We start from the raw sequence: 16,894 nt of genomic DNA on the forward strand, positions 1-16,894 counted from the left end.
ATGATAATGTTACGACTCTCAGTTTAACTGATTTGTATCTCTTTTCTCTTTACTTTGGGTAAGATCTTGGTTTTGGCGTTTGGTCATATGAATACTCTGCAGTCTAAACAAAAACAAACAAATGAACAAAAGATTCCTAGAATGCTGCTAGTTATGTTTGGAACATCGGATGTTTCTGGGCTATGAAAGGGTTTCTCCAGACATCCTAACCACTACAACCTGCTATAATGATTATGGCGACAGGACTACTATGGCAAAATTTAATGTAAAGGGGGAATACCATTTTGCAATGGTTGCCACTTATTTGTGAGGTTCACCGTACACTGAACCTTCAAGAATGGTGGCTTGCCACATCCAACTTCTGCCGAAGGGCAGAATTTGGAAGCCAATACTCTTTCATTTATTCTCTGTTAGTTGTAGTTGAGTGCTCTCAGTCAATGAAAATCTATTAATATGCACATATTTAACATTAGCCATTAACATTCTAGGTTGGCTAATGAAAGCTGCTGGAGCTGGAATTATATCTCTGGCAGCATTATGAAAGTACTCTGAAGTGGTTATAATGGTTTTAGTAACCATTTAGGTTGACTGAATAACATTGAGAAATATAGTCCATAAGCACACAATTCATGTTGATGCCACCATGTGGAAAGAGGGGATAACACTGTACTGTTTAAAGCAATATTGAAATCAGGTAAAATAAATTTTATATTTTCGGAGGTGGGACATATTTTCACTATTTTATGATGAGAACAATTTCAAGAGCAGTCTACTCAGGACAAGATTGTAAAAAACTCATAGAACAGGCCAGGGATGGTCTGGTCAATCTAAACTTCCTGAATTGACCAACATACCGTACTGAGCCTATTCACTAAATAGGTAGGTTGCAGCTATGGAGAATTTATTGAACTCCTACCTGTGACCCCAAAGATACTTAATCGGCCTCCGTTTGTCCATAGATGTTTCTAAATGAGAAAATGATAAAATCTAGAATCAATGCCCACTCAGGTTGGAAGAAAGAGTGTTTCTTTTCATTCCCTCTCCTGTAAATTGCAGTCACCCATGTAACTAATGCAAATGAAAGCACGCTATATGACAAAAATCATTCTTTATGCTTTACTTGCTGTTTTTTGTTTTTGTATCAAATCATTTAAAAAGGCTAAAAGCATACTTTTATGTTTATATTGAAGCTGTTGGTTTTTCTTCAAAAAACAAAATGAAAAATAAATCTCTTTTCAGTTAATTTTGGCAAATATTTTTTTGTAAAAACTGTATAACGCCTCGATGGGCTGGTAAAATATCATTTTTATACAGGTGTTCTGTATTCTTACTGTTGTTGCTTTCTGAAGCTATGTGTGACAGTGTTCACAATGTGTAGAATACAGGTTTGTTATCAATAGCTTGATGGAGTGTTCACATGGAAAATATGATATAGAAAGTGACGGTTTCAAGTTAATCTACAACTGACCCTTTTTTCCTATAGGTCTTTGTGCTTTGCCATGCTCTCCTGCAACTCTCACAGCTTCTATACAGTGCCTACTTCAAGAGTAGTCTGACCACCATAGAGAAACGCTTTGGACTTTCAAGTTCCTCTTCTGGCCTTCTTTCGAGCATCCATGAGGTAAGATTTCTGGACCACTGTAGATAGCCCTGTGTAACAAACTGAAATTTCCCTCTTGTAAAGAGAAGCATAACAGTTCAATGAAAAAAACTAATGCAGATGCTCCCACTGCTGCAGATGCTCCCACTGCTAAAAATTAGTAGCCACCTACCCTCTCTAACCTCCGAATGTGGTTAGTGGGGGTAGGTGGAGGTCAGTAACCTCCGAATGTGCCCAAACGATAGACTAATACATATACGCTTACTTGTAGATTGCCTTCTACATACCTGCTTGTCACTAGACCAGCTCGAAATTCTCACCTGTAATTTACAACAGATTCTTACACCATTAGCCCACAGAAGGCTTGTTTTATTAAATGTTTACTCTTCGACAGACCTTTTATGGGGAAGGCCAACATAGACATTTTCTTTTTGACTGCTTAGCCCAGGAAGTAATTTTTCACTATTGAGATAAGTACAGTCTGTGTAACTGTAAAAATGTTTCACATGTTCACACCCTAACTATATACCTTTGTACTGTGTTCATACCTGCAAACATAGTTTATCACTAATCACTGCCAGTCCTATATATTTGTTCCACTGATTAAATCACTCCATAACGTTTCTCTGCTGAAGTGTGTACACACATATTCTATCTACCAAGGTCAGTACACAAGTACACTTTGTTCACATCACAATATTACACTTGTTGAGATATTAGCCCCTATTTCTTTTCTCTTATTAAATAGATGCAATAATCCATCTGAAATAAAGACATATAACCTAAGATCACTTGACATTGTATCCTTTCTCAAGCTTGCATATATATGGTATTTCTTTGTTTACATCAGGACTGAATCTCATGTTTCGATACACATTGTTTACTTTAGGTGTTCAGTGCATACCTTATCGGTATTTCAATCAGTGCAGATTAACCTGCTAAATATTTGCATTCCCTCTCAACAAAGCAGATTAATGCATACCTTACACCGATTAGACCAGGGATGCAATAGATGGCCTGGGAATATTGGGCATTGTAGGGCGGGAGTTAGAGATGCGTGATTTAGACCTTCTCAACACTTCTCTCTACAGTGTCAAGGAAGGAAACTCTTGAAGCTAGTGTTCTTTGTCATCATCATCCACTAACAAGTCACCATTCATTATTACTAGATGTTGATATACATCTCACTGTAGTGGTTATGCTGTCAATAGTACCCTGACCTGATTCCCAGTAATTTGGAAAACAGTTTAGCGATGGTTTGTCCCCCTTCCTGGTCTTCCTGAGCTCTAATGCTGACCGTTCTCAGTCAATGACTTAATTTCTGTGCATTGAAAGTTTCAAAGTATTGACATATGCCAGACCAAAACGCTAGTTCTGGGCTGGCTAATGACTACCCAATGACGCTGCCAGTGGTGGACTTACATCCCTGGCTGCAGAAAGGTTAAACTTCGTTTGTAGGTGAACACTGCACATACAGACTCCAGGCACCACCAACACTTCAAGTCACTAAGAGTTGAGATATTGGTACACATTGGTGGATTTATTTCTTATTGTAAATTATATGATTATTCTGTTTCCACGTCATTTCGTTTCCTCCCCATGTAAAGTCTTTAGAATTATACACCATTTTCTCATCTTAAAAGACACAGAGGACAGAAAAATATTTCCAGTTATATCCCCTTTTCACTGTCAATTCAGATGATGATTCCCTGTAAGTCATTTGGTGGGACAATGTATAGGACAATGTGGACAGACTCACAAAGTATAGGACAAACACCTATATATACTGTTGGAGAATGTCCTTCTCGTGCATGTATCTTTTACATGTAAACACAAATCAAGACCTCTTAGAAGAAGTTGTTTTATCAGAATTAGATGTCCTAAAGTGTACTTTCCTACATATCCTTCATATCCTTGCTTGATCAACTTCGTAGGGATTAGCTATAAATCATTACCATACACCTCTGAGCTGAGATTGTGTAGGGCCGTGAAGTAGTTTATGCAGCTGTGAAAATAATGTGAAATTAATATGCCATTTTCTGAGCAATGTGCGTTGTTCTGCTTGAGGATGCTTAAAAAATACACCAAAGAAACATTTCTGCTGCAAATACCCATGACCTAGTAACTACTAAATCTAAATGAAATTGATCGTACAAAAACCGCACACTTTTTAATGCTAATAAAAGAAGGGTTTCCTCTAATCATGACCAGATGAAGTTCTGAGGATGAGTTTGAAGAATAATGTTTTAAACTCTTCCAAGCCAAGACAGACATGGATTTTTTCTGACTTTTTAGACCAATGTTACCGTTTCATCCTCTAATTAGTTAAACCAATAATAACTTTTTTCCTTTTTCACTCCACAGATCAGCAATGCTGTGCTCATCATCTTTGTCAGCTACTTTGGAAGCAGAATCCACCGGCCACGAGTTATTGGTATAGGTGGTCTTCTGCTAGGTCTAGGCACATTCCTCCTCACATTTCCACACTTCCTGTCTGAAAAGTATCAATACACTTCACTGGAAAATGGTACATATTTACCAACAATAACAGCAACAAAATTGTTTTAATCAGAGATAAATTGCATTCAACCTGGGTAAAAAAAGTAATCAAACTTAACTACATGGTTTTTCTTTGGGCAGGAAACAAATCTCATTATGGAGAGTTGTGTACAAAAGAGAACAGGACATCAACCTGTGCAAGTCTAAATGGCAAGCAGTTACCTGGATCAAGCAACCCAGAGGCCACAAACATGTGGGCAATCATGGTAGTGGGACAATTGCTGGCTGGTATCGGCACTGTACCCATCCAGCCTTTTGGCATTTCTTATGTAGATGACTTTGCAGGACCAAACAATTCTCCATTATACATTGGTAAGTAAAGCCAAGTATGTGAATACGTGTTTGGTAAATAGCCCTTAACTTGATGTGTACATGATCTAACGCCCAGGTTTGATCTTCTCCTTTCTGCAGCCATCCTCTTTGCAGTGGCTGTTTTTGGTCCAGCCTTTGGGTATCTCCTGGGTTCGGTAACCCTCAGAATGTTTGTTGATGTTGGAAGAGTAAACGTTGGTGAGTAGATATTATGAAGACATTCAAGCACTGTCTGAGTTTGAACAAATATGGGAATGGGTCGCTTACTCCCCAGTTCCACAAAATTATAGAACTATAGGAGAACCTTGCAGAATTGCCAAGCTGTCTATTAGTTCTAGAGAAGGGTATTACGAATGTACTTTTTTAAGGTAATGTGATGTTTTTTACGTAGATTGGATTTTGGCAAATATTCTTTTGTAGTTGCTATATAATTACTTATTTGATTTAAGTAAGTATCTCATGTGTGCCCATAGTTGTCAAATCATTAATCAATAACAAAAGCAAGGATTTAATGTAAAATCAGTTTTTCGAGGGAATGCTATAATTTGGGCTGGCCCTGGTTCAGGTGATACGCACCTGCCTCCTGGCTCTGAGTCTGTCATCCTATAACTAGAGAATGTTTCACAGATGTGATACCTAATATGACATATACGTATATATATATATATATATATATATATATATATAGGGAGTATGGCAAAGCAGGACAGCACTAAACAATTGTACAACAATAAAGGTGGTCCGGGCACACAGGGGTTATTCAAAAGACAGATTTAATGGAGCAGATACAGCAACAGACCTCAGATAGAGGTCGAAACGATGCTGCTTGTGTGTCACCCTATAGTCCATTAAATCTGTCTTTTTAATGACCCCTGTGTGCCAGGACCACATTTGTTGTTGTACTATTGTATGGAGGTTAGAGTGGATATAGTGTACAGGAGTGCAGTTCCATTATTCTTTTGATTCAGCACTAAACTATTGGACTGTATAGGATGGATTTTTATAGATGTGTTGGCTTTTGATTTCAGAGGAACTAAGTATCAACCCGAGCGACCCCCGCTGGATTGGCGCCTGGTGGGTTGGTCTACTCATTGCATCTGGATGCATGGTGATTACGTCTATACCCTATTTCTTCTTTCCACGGCATATGACAAAATCCAAGGTAAAAGCTTCTAACAAATGTATCTGTTATGTTAATTGTGATTTGCTGTCTTGTTAGTTAAAGGAATCATCCTTACAGCAAAATCAGTTCACCTCAATGACATGGTTACGGGGTAGAGATGCTGTCTCTGCAGCCTTGCAAATGAAAACCGTGCCGTTTCTGAGACAGTGTTTGATAAGAGCATACGATGATTTTCAATGAGATACAACTGATTAGACACAGGTCATCAAGCTTGATGATCACACTGGAGTAAGTTCAGACTGCAGTTATATATATATATTTTTAATTTGTTTTTATTGGAATATATATATATATATATATATATATATTTTTTTTTTCTGAATAAATACTATGAGGAGTATATTCCGACTGATAGGGTATGAATTCCTCTATCATATATTGTTCCACAATGCGTTTTCTTTATCATTTCAACAAATGTAAAAAGTATTAACCAGCAAATGAAAATAACATTATCAAAGACAGAAACAAAATCGCAGTAATATGAAAATGTGTAATATCATACAATAATTTCTATATCTCTTATAAATCCAAATCTTTGTAAGGCTGATCAGCACTGGGCAACTTTCACCTGTCCAGATACTTTCAAACTACAATGCCCATTATCCTATTATGCAGAGTGATGGCTATTGTGGTCAACCTGTATGTGCAAATCCCCAAAACAGCAACATATTTCTGAAGAACAGGGAATTGCAGATACTGTCAACCAGATAAATTTAGAGGTGACAACGAGTGATAGGTGTTGAAGTTGCCCAACTTTTGGGCAATGTACAAAAGAGCTTCCACCGGTGGTCCAGAAATTGTTATAATTATAAATAGCCAGTCTCAGTGCAGTTACAGTGAAAGAAATAAAATCTGCTATATATATCCAGGATCAAATAATAGTCATACATTGTGATTAAAGACAGTGTAAGCTCCTGCCACAGTCTCACTTATGTTCCTTGTTTTCTTAGAATTGTGCCACAGAGGAGAATGTTCTAAGAAAGAGTCCAGACGTCACAACCGAGGAAGGCTCTCTTTCCAACTTCATTAAGAGTAAGCAGACTGGACCACGGGGGTTCCCTCTGTTATATCACAGGAAGGGCTGTACACATGCTAATTTACTGGCTATCTGCCCACAATAACAATAACATTATAATACCTGGTGGTACATATTATTCCTGAAAAACTTCCAATGGTAGTAAAAGGCCAATTATATTTATTGCAGACACATCTCGAAGGATTCCAATATCTCAAATTTCCCAGCACTATCTATATTTAAACTCTGGTTTGTTACATAACAGCTAACTGCATGAAATTTAGAGCAAAAATGTGAAGTTCAGGCCAAAGTAGCCTAGCTGGAATAGCAGAATTAGAGAATTTTTCTAGTTTGATTATTTTAGCCCCAAATCTTTCATTTTCTTGCTAGTTTTCCACCAATTCCCAGTGAATAATAGTGTGTAGAAGCTGGCACAGCAAACACGAATAAACGTAGGTATGATGCCAGATGGACGTACAAAACAGGGAGCTCTACAGGTGTGGTGGAACCCCAACCATTATTCTGGAAAAGCTACATGTGAGCTATACTTTCACTACAGCTGGGGAGCTCCCAGATGTCTTTCCGTGTTAATGCATTTTTATATGTTTTGCTGATTTTGCAAATACTTTCCTTTTCTTAGAACTATTTGTTCAGAAAATATAGATTGTCAAATTGTCTTCTAACAGATACAGACATGCCCAGCTCTACGTCACCTTTATTTGCTTGTTTCTGGCAAAATAACATTGCGTAAGAAAAGCATACCGTACCAGATTCCCATACCGGAGGCTGTGTACGAACTGACTACAGTGATAGGGTGTTATTTAACTGCTTAAGGACATAGTTTCACAATGTAAATTATGTTATCACAGTACCACAATGTGCTTTTTACTTAATAAAACTGTATTCAGATATCTTTGAATTTTTCAAAAGGTAGTGCTATATAGTGGGAGGAGGCGGGGTAAGAGAAGAGGGAAAGAAGTAAAAAATATGTCACATTATGTTTTTTAGTGTAGTGAGGTTACAAAAAAATGAATTAATCTGAAACCTATATTTACAAAAATGGCCTACATGGCTCTTTACATTAAATGTATTAAATTACCATTTATTAGTATGTTATTTGTACACATCCATACTGTGAGCTACTCAGTGTTATTCACCTATAGGTAGGCTAAGGCTATATTTCTCACTCTGTGTTTTCCAACGTCACTCATCAATATATGAGTGCTGGTCAATATATCCCAAAACATGCTGCTTTGTGTTTGTCGCTGTCACCTGAACCTTTAATCCTGGTGTATTAATCTGTGTTGTCCATCTACTCTTGAAACAGTAACCTGACCAGCCCCATAATGTTTATTGGTTTTGTCACCTGACTCATCCATTTTTGTGTGTTGTGTCTATAAGCAAAAAGCATTAACACTCTCTCCGTTACCTGCAGGTTTCCCACGTTTCTTTGTAAGATTGCTTACGAACCCTCTCTTCTTGATTCTGGTTCTGGCCCAGTGCAGCTTTTCATCAGTTATTGCTGCCTTATCCACATTCCTCAACAAGTTTCTGGAAAAACAGTATGGAGCCAGCGCATCCTATGCCAACTTACTCATTGGTGAGAATACAGCTCTTTAATGTTTAGGGTTCACCTCATTTATGCACCTTGTTTATGGCCAAAATAGTAAAAAACTAAAAGTTAGCATTTAGTAATTATAAAAAAAACCAGAGTGAGGAAGACAGAATGACCTATAAGATTAGGCAGAAAGAGGCTAAGCAAGTTATAAGAGCTTCCAAATCACACACAGAAGAGAAAATAGCACAGTCAGTAAAATAGGGGGACAAAACTTTTTTTAGATACATAAATGAGAAAAGAAAAGTAAAACAAGGATTAGTTAGATTAAAAACAAAAGAAGGAAGGATAAAGGTCTAGCTGACTGCCTCAATGAATATTTTGGTTCGGTATTTACAGATGAAAATGAAGGAAAGGGACCTCAGTTAAGAAAAAGGATAAATGAGTCATTTATTACACGTGAGTTTACAGAGGAAGAGGTTCTATTTCAACTGTCAAAAGTAAAGACAAATAAGTCAATGGGAAAAACACACTAACAAACCTCCTGAATAACACTGCACCAACCACAATCCCACTCCTACATAACATGTTAAACGCAACATCTCCTAAGGTTTTCTGTTTTTGTTCTTCTTTAATTATAAAACATTAAACTCTGGCAGAGGGCAACAAAGTCAACCAACACAACAGGAAGAAAACCCTCGACAAACTAACTCGACTTTCTTTTCCTTTCTGTAATGCATAATTGACATATGTACTATCATATGGCTTTTGCACAAGCCTAACTTGTTACTTTACCATACGATCTGCCATTGCAAAAATAAAGATTTAAAAAAAATTAAAAATAAGTCAATGGGACCTGATGGAATACACCCAAAGCTATTAAAAGAGCTTAGTGGTGTACTAGCAAAAGCATTAACAGATTTATTTAACCAATCAATGATAACAGGAGTAGTCCCAGAAGATTGGAAGTTAGCGAATGTTGTGCCCATTCACAAGAAAGGTAATAGGGAGGAGTCGGGCAACTATAGGCCAGTAAGCATTACTTCAGTAGTGGGGAAAGTGATGGAAACCATGTTAAAGGAATAGGATTGTTGAACATCTAAAAACACATGGATTTCAAGATCAGAGACAACATGGGTTTACTTCAGGGAGATTATGCCAAACTAATCTTATTGATTTTTTTGATTGGGTAACTAAAATTATAGATCAGGGTGGTGCAGTAGACATTGCTTACCTAGATTTCAGTAAGGCTTTTGACACTGTTGCACATAGAAGGCTTATCAATAAACTGCAATCTTTAAGTTTGGATTCCAATATTGTTGAATGGGTAAGGCAGTGGCTGAGTGACAGGCAACAGAGGGTTGTAGTCAATGGAGTATATTCGAAGCTTGGGCTTGTCACCAGTGGGGTACCTCAGGGATCTGTACTTGGACCCATTCTCTTTAATATTTTTATTTGTGATATTGCAGAAGGTCTTGATGGTAAGGTATGTCTTTTTGCTGATAATACTAAGATATGTAACAGGGTTAATGTTCCAGGAGGGATTAGCTAAATGGCAAATGATTTAGGTAAACTAGAAAAATGGTCAGAGTTGTGGCAACTGACATTTAATGTGGATAAGTGCAAAATAATGCATCTTGGATGTAAAAACCCAAGGGCAGAGTACAGAATATTTGATAGAGTCCTAACCTCAACATCTGAGGAAAGGGATTTAGGGGTGAGTATTTCTGATGACTTAAAGGTAGGCAGACAATGTAATAGAGCAACAGGAAATGCTAGCAGAATGCTTGGTTGTATAGGGAGAGGTATTAGCAGTAGAAAGAGGGAAGTGCTCATACCATTGTACAGAACACTGGTGAGACCTCACTTGAAGTATTGTAAGCAGTACTGGAGACCGTATCTTCAGAAGGATATTGATACCTTAGAGAGAGTTCAGAGAAGGGCTACTAAACTGGTTCATGGATTGCAGGATAAAACTTACCAGGAAAAGTTAAAGGATCTTAGCATGTATAGCTTGGAGGAAAGACAAGACAGGGGGGATATGATAGAAACATTTAAATACATAAAGGGAATCAACACAGTAAAGGAGGAGACTATATTTAAAAGAAGAAAAACTACCACAACAAGAGGACATAGTCTTAACTTAGAGGGACAAAGGTTTAAAAATAATATCAGGAAGTATTACTTTACTGAGAGGGTAGTGGATGCATGGAATAGCCTTCCAGCTGAAGTGGTAGAGGTTAACACAGTAAAGGAGTTTAAGCATGCGTGGGATAGGCATAAGGCTATCCTAACTATAAGATAAGGCCAGGGAATAATGAAAGTATTTAGAAAATTGGGCAGACTAGATGGGCCGAATGGTTCTTATCTGCCGTCACATTCTATGTTTCTATGTTCTGAGATATTCTCTATAGAACCTTGGTTATAGAATCTAGATAGACAGACAGAGAGAGGACAGCACTCATAAGGGCAATGGAAACACTTAGGAGAAATCATTTATGCCCTCTGAATACTACTGGCAAGAATTACTAATTAAATATTGACAAATAGACTTTTAATATATCTTAGTAGAAGTCATAGATTGATAGACCATGATAAATAATGTATTTGTGCTAAATATAATCCAATCAACTTTTAAAGGGACACTATAGTCACCTGAACAACTTCAGCTTAATGAGGTTGTTCAGGTGAGAACTATAGCTCCCTGGAGCCTTTCTCGTGTAAACACTGTATTTTCTGAGAAAATACATTGTTTACATTGAACGCTAGGAACACTTCCAGTTGTGTTCACTCAGATTGAACCAGAGGGACTTCGGAGTTGATGGAGGCATAATATGCCTCCATCCACTCAGATCTGCTGTCAGCAGAGCACTGGGCAGCACTGTGCACAGCATCCTGTAATTCAGTATCTCTTCCCTCTGCATGCAGACACAACTTTCCTCATAGAGATTCATTGATTCAATTCATCTCTATGAAGAGATGCTGATTGGCCAGGGCTGTGTTTAAATCATGCTGGCTCTGCCCCTGATCTTCCTCTTTGTCAGTCTCAGCCAATCCTCTGGGGAATCAATGTGATTGGATCAGGCTACCATATGTCAGCAGACTGCTTGTTTTTCTGAGTCTAACAGCATGCAGATTTACAGCTTCATTTGTGAACACAGTAAGATTTTTACTATATTTATGGAGGCATGAGGGGCCCAGGGGGGCTAGAGGGTGGTGTTAACACTATAGGGTCAGGAATACATGTTTGTGTTCTTGACCCTATAGTGATCCTTTAAAGTAATCCACCACTATATTCTGTATGGTTACATCAATATTTAAATCCTGCTATGAGTAAGGTTACCAGATCCAGATTCTTTTTTATGCTTCCCATGCCCACTCCAGGGGGACACTGATCTAACCAATCAGTATCCAATCCCTAGGGATGCTGGAAAAGTGCATTGGCCATGCCTGACACATTTACAGCGTGCAGATGGAAGATCTCTTCACTTTGCAACATCAAGACAGGGTAAGAAGAGAGGATGTCGGATCAGTGTGATCATGCAGAGCAGGTTCCGGTGTCACTTAATTGTGCTGCTGCAGAATGATGCTATGTTTCTGTCTGAGGACTGGTCTGAAATTAGGAGATGTGCCTAATAATGCAATCTGACAAAGGTTATAGAATATTTATATACGTTTATTACATACTTTTCAATGTTTGTCTTGCTTTATTTTACTTGGTATGTTTGTTTAATAGTGTTTGCTTGCTGTTCTAAAGAAATAATTGTCAAGTGATGTATGTGCTTTTAAGTCCAAAATATCACTGAAAATATCAACGGAGATAGAAGATGATGCTTTTTTTTCACCAGTTTTGTAGAAATCCATGATTAAATATAATATTTCTGATTAGTAATTTAAAAAATAATTTCGATATTTCTATCTTAAGCTGGACTTCTAAAGGTTTTATAAAAATATTAACAGTTCCTTGACTCATGTCTTTGCAGGGGCTGTGAATCTTCCTACGGCTGCTCTAGGTATGCTCATAGGAGGCATCATCATGAAAAAATATGGCTTCACAGTGAAAATAATTCCTCGATTTGCCTTAGCTATCTTGGTTCTTTCAATACTATTGTGCGTTCCACTTTTCTTCATGGGTTGTCCTACGCAAGAGCTGGGCGGCATCAATGACAATAAAACAGACAGGTACAGGATTTCCAGTATTGTACATTTTTATTTATGTAGGCCCATTGTATTTTTTTTCTTGTTACAAAATTATATACTGTCAGGATCTGCATACCAAACATTCAGAAGTCAGTCAACTCAACCTAACAAGAGGAAAGGTAGATAAACAGGATAGTAGTGTATTACTGGGCTGGACTTAACACTTCACCTATAACGAAACATGCCTCAAATTATTAAGAGGTATGTAATTGGGGCGGGTGGGAGGGCCATCAGAGGGTGCATCATCTATAATGGGCAAACTCGCACACTGAAGGGAACCTTCATCAAGACAAGTTGGAGAATGAGCCAAGGTCAAGAATTCGAGATGAGAGACGAAATGAGAATAGACAATAATGACATCAGTATTGCTAAGATACCTAGCAAGATACCTAGCAAGATACCTAGCAAACACATTTATCTTAACATTCCGTTACCTTTAAATTATATTGAAAAAGTCATGTTTGCAATACAATTATAACATTTTAGGTTCGGTAATTATCCATGTAGGTTTGTGGTACATGAATGTACCTTTGGCTATAATAACATATCATAATGAATGGAGCTCTTATCAAATATACAACATAAGGAATTCCTCTTAAAAGTAGTATTCTTAATGCAACGAATGCCATATGTGGTTAAGGAAGTCTTTACCAAGACACAGTCTATAGAGCGCCATCCAATTGCCATCTATTTTCTAATTCAATTCTTCCGCTACTTTAAATTGCCAGTACTTCCAACTGTATCAGCCAGTGTGGCTGCCTGGACTCTGTCTTCAATCCTGTTTGTGGGTCTAATGGAGTGGAATATCTGTCTCCATGTCACGCCGGTTGTACTACATACAGCTCGTCTGCAAAGGTGAGTAAATGCAGCTCTATTGATTCTTTCCCTATAAATGGAATATTTGCAAAATTATCCCAGTAAAGACAAAGTGGAGATTTTTCTTTTCCCAAATCATCATCTCACTTTTAATTTTGTAAAGAAACATTTTCTATCTTAGATTAACAGGTGTATTAACACAATTTTCCATTTCCTGAAATATTTTTGATACATTTTACTATAATTGCTTTATTACAGAGCTGATGGAAAACACATTTTCAGCTATTTTAAGGTATTCTAGCTATTCTGTAATTCTCTGGATTTATTTTTCTCTCTAATCCTTCAGGTCTATATGAACTGCACCTGTGTTGAACCTAGGTCGAGTAAAGGGACAGCACATTCAGGGTCCTGTATTGCCAACTGTGCCCACCTTCTGTTGCCAGTCATGTTCCTCATCTCATTTGCTGGGCTCATTGCATGCCTTTCCCACAACCCTCTCTATATGATGGTTTTACGGTAGGTAGTGTTAGTCTGTACCTATACCGCCCAGCTCCTGGGGGACATGCATTTCCTCACTGATATCAACTCTTTATATTTGTAGGGTGGTGCCTCAGGATGAAAAATCATTTGCAATTGGTGTTCAGTTTCTTCTAATGAGACTTCTTGGTGAGTTATTGTTCATATATATTGAAATAAAAGTGCATTCACGGAATTATCCATAGCATCCACAAAATTATTCAGGAGTTTTTAACTCCAACTTAGGCTGACACAATGAGGATTTAGATACATGTTACATTGCATAAACCTGCCACAACAGAATGCATAACACCGGTATACGTATCCTATCCAAGCAACCAAATGCCTTATGAGATTATCCACTTACTTATACAATCCTTACACCTTGGACTCCTTGCAGTGCAGGGTTAAATAGGGTCCTCAAATGAGGCTGTGACATTGCTGCTGGGGGTCCGGTGGCCAAGGTAGCCGGGAGGGACGGCTAAGGGGAATTTAACTTGCCTTAATATGCCCCTCAACGGTGTTGCCATATTCTTCTGGACGGTCCCCTTCCTCTTCCAGCAAATGTCCCTGCTGTAATCTCGCACATGAGCGAAAGTACAGCATTGAAGGCTACGGAAGTCTCACGAGACTGCAGGATCCTTAAAAGACAGAGCCAATTCCCTGCAGATACTGGGGATTGACACCCACTGTCTTGAAGTGTCAGATGTAGGAAAAAATGCTGAGACAAAGCAGTCCCTACTTTGTCTCAGTATATCCTTTCACTGGATTGGAATTTCAAAGTAATTTGAAGTTGAAAACACAATGTCTGTCTGTGGTTATTTGCATGGCAAGCTATGACTTCAAGGATAGTTGTGGAAACATAATATTTAGCGAATCAAGTAAATTGTGAAGAGAAAATATAAAAAATTATTTACTAGGTTATGTGTTTACCTTATACAGTGAATAAGAAAAGTCCTATTATCACGGTGTCTGGCAGATTGAACTTACAAAGTTATTTATAGAAAGTGATTTCAGGATATACCTGCATACCAATCATCTTGTTAGCAATGAGGATACATTTCTCTATTTATCATATCTAATATTGCTATTTAAAAGTGTACCTATACCTTTACATTATTGCTCTGTTCTAGCCAGATCACAATATTATTGATTATAATTCACCACAAAAAGTATTACGGTACTTTGATTCTGAACATAACTTGGGAGTTCCCGAATCTGCTCATCCATAATTAAACTTTCCTCTGTCAGTTTGCTTACTGCTAATTTCCCTATATTGCTGAGTTTACTAGGAATGAATGAGTAATGCTACAGGCGATAACACCATAACAAAAGTAGGATGACAATTATCTAGCAAAATTGACAGCACAGATGATAATAAAATATCTGAAAGAAAACATCAATCAGTATCCTTTAAAATCTCATGACAATGAGAAGCTTTTCGTGTAAATGGAACATATTTAGAGAATGACCACCAAGTGGGGAGAAGGGAAATTAAGAGAAATATGAGTAATAAAAGTAAAGAGAGGGGGTTATGCTACTGATGCAGTCAACAGGGGTTTTTGACGTTATAGATAATGAATCCCCACATTCAGGCATTCAACACTGTAATTGAGATAAAGATATAAAATTCTCATATAAAACATTAATAAACGAGGCATCAAGAGATAGGAACTGTAAACGTAGCTGGCTGGTCTCTGAAAACAATATGACATGTTTTATTTTATAAAGTGCACTATCTAAGTCTTTCACATAGCCATGCAATATATCATGCTTGAGGTCCCAAAAGGAAGAATATAGAGTATGCCGTGATATAAAGATTTACACTGAGCAGAGATTTAAGTACCAGTAGACTAATCACACAAGCAGAAACAGTCAGCCCGTGGAGCTCCATCTGTTTTTGAGCCTTGAAGAACATATCACAGCAGGCATTATCTGAACATTCATCATGGTAACAGTAGTTCAGTTTGAGCTTCAGTACCTCTGACATTTTGTGTTTGAAAGTGGTAATAAATCATTAAAAAATAATGTCCAAACTACCCTGACATTTTATCTTAATCAAAGTATGTTATGAAGCCTTATTTTCATGATTCATATGTTGAGCTGTGCTTTTTTTGTGATTTACAGCCTGGTTACCTGCACCAGCTCTCTTCGGTTTTGTGATTGATTCAGCATGCATCAAATGGGACATGTCATGCCACGGGACACGTGGTGCATGCAGATATTACAATAATGACTTTCTGCGGAACAGGTATGTAGGGATGGAACTGGTGAAGAAGCTGGTTGGACCATTAATTATCTCTCAATTATATTGACGTAGACTGGACTGAGACATCAGGGACACAGCATGACAACTTGTGCATTTGGACATGTTAGTAGGACTTACTACCAGGTGTTCAATCAGATTAGACTGAAAATAATATTACTCAAACATCTCACCAACAATATTTACTTTGCAGGTACTTGGGTCTTCAGATGGGCTTCAAACTCCTAGGAATTTGCCTGTTGAGTATCATTGTCTGGAAGGTGAAAAAAAGCAAAGAATACAACGTCCAAGAGAAGGAATCTGGTGTAGCATAAAACTGTTCACTAACACATGTGAGAGACTGATGCACTTTTGTCCCTCCTTGAAACTTTGTATTCCTCAGGGGCCAGCCACTACAAGTCTTGCCAAGTCCCCTTAAAACAATGCCATGTACAGCTCAGCGGCTGTGCAGAGGTCAATGGGACAAGTCCGGAAATATGTTTGTTGACCTCTCTGCCCCAAAGGAACGGAAAAATGCAAACAACCTGGAGAGTAATGTGCAATTAACAGACATCTTTTTTTGTAATATATATATAAGCAGCCATACGTAAATATCACTAAAATGCAACAGACATTTAAATTATTCACCATATATAATAAATATCCATTTCTTATTGTTTCATAGAAATATTTTTTATGGAAAATTTTTAAAAAGAGAGAGAGAGACACTTTGAACATTGGGCATTAAATTAAGTAGAAAGTTCCTGAAATACCAACTTCAGGGATGAGAAATTCAAGACTCGGGAATCCCAGAACCCAGGAAGACATGTCATAATATGTTTTTGCTGGTTCCTAATTATTGTGAGGGCATAATTGGACTTTGTGGATAGATG

The 16,894-nt window shown here is 37.7% G+C and overlaps 1 protein-coding gene across 1 annotated transcript in view; it reads left to right on the top strand.

Annotated features, from left to right (window-relative positions):
- SLCO2A1 (solute carrier organic anion transporter family member 2A1) overlaps positions 1 to 16,677 on the top strand; it is a 42,818-nt gene extending 26,141 nt beyond the window's left edge. Inside the window, exons 2-14 of the mRNA XM_063442260.1 lie at positions 1,484 to 1,621; positions 3,965 to 4,127; positions 4,241 to 4,471; positions 4,571 to 4,669; positions 5,500 to 5,633; positions 6,605 to 6,686; positions 8,105 to 8,269; positions 12,208 to 12,406; positions 13,153 to 13,279; positions 13,587 to 13,756; positions 13,842 to 13,906; positions 15,884 to 16,007; positions 16,216 to 16,677. Coding sequence (XP_063298330.1) covers positions 1,484 to 1,621; positions 3,965 to 4,127; positions 4,241 to 4,471; positions 4,571 to 4,669; positions 5,500 to 5,633; positions 6,605 to 6,686; positions 8,105 to 8,269; positions 12,208 to 12,406; positions 13,153 to 13,279; positions 13,587 to 13,756; positions 13,842 to 13,906; positions 15,884 to 16,007; positions 16,216 to 16,336 — 1,818 coding nt within the window. The 3' untranslated portion in view covers positions 16,337 to 16,677. The remainder of the gene's footprint in view (positions 1 to 1,483; positions 1,622 to 3,964; positions 4,128 to 4,240; positions 4,472 to 4,570; positions 4,670 to 5,499; positions 5,634 to 6,604; positions 6,687 to 8,104; positions 8,270 to 12,207; positions 12,407 to 13,152; positions 13,280 to 13,586; positions 13,757 to 13,841; positions 13,907 to 15,883; positions 16,008 to 16,215) is intronic.
- The last annotated feature ends 217 nt before the right edge of the window (positions 16,678 to 16,894 follow it).

Source organism: Pelobates fuscus, chromosome 2, assembly GCF_036172605.1.
Source record: "Pelobates fuscus isolate aPelFus1 chromosome 2, aPelFus1.pri, whole genome shotgun sequence".
NCBI classification, from domain to species: Eukaryota; Metazoa; Chordata; class Amphibia; order Anura; family Pelobatidae; genus Pelobates; species Pelobates fuscus.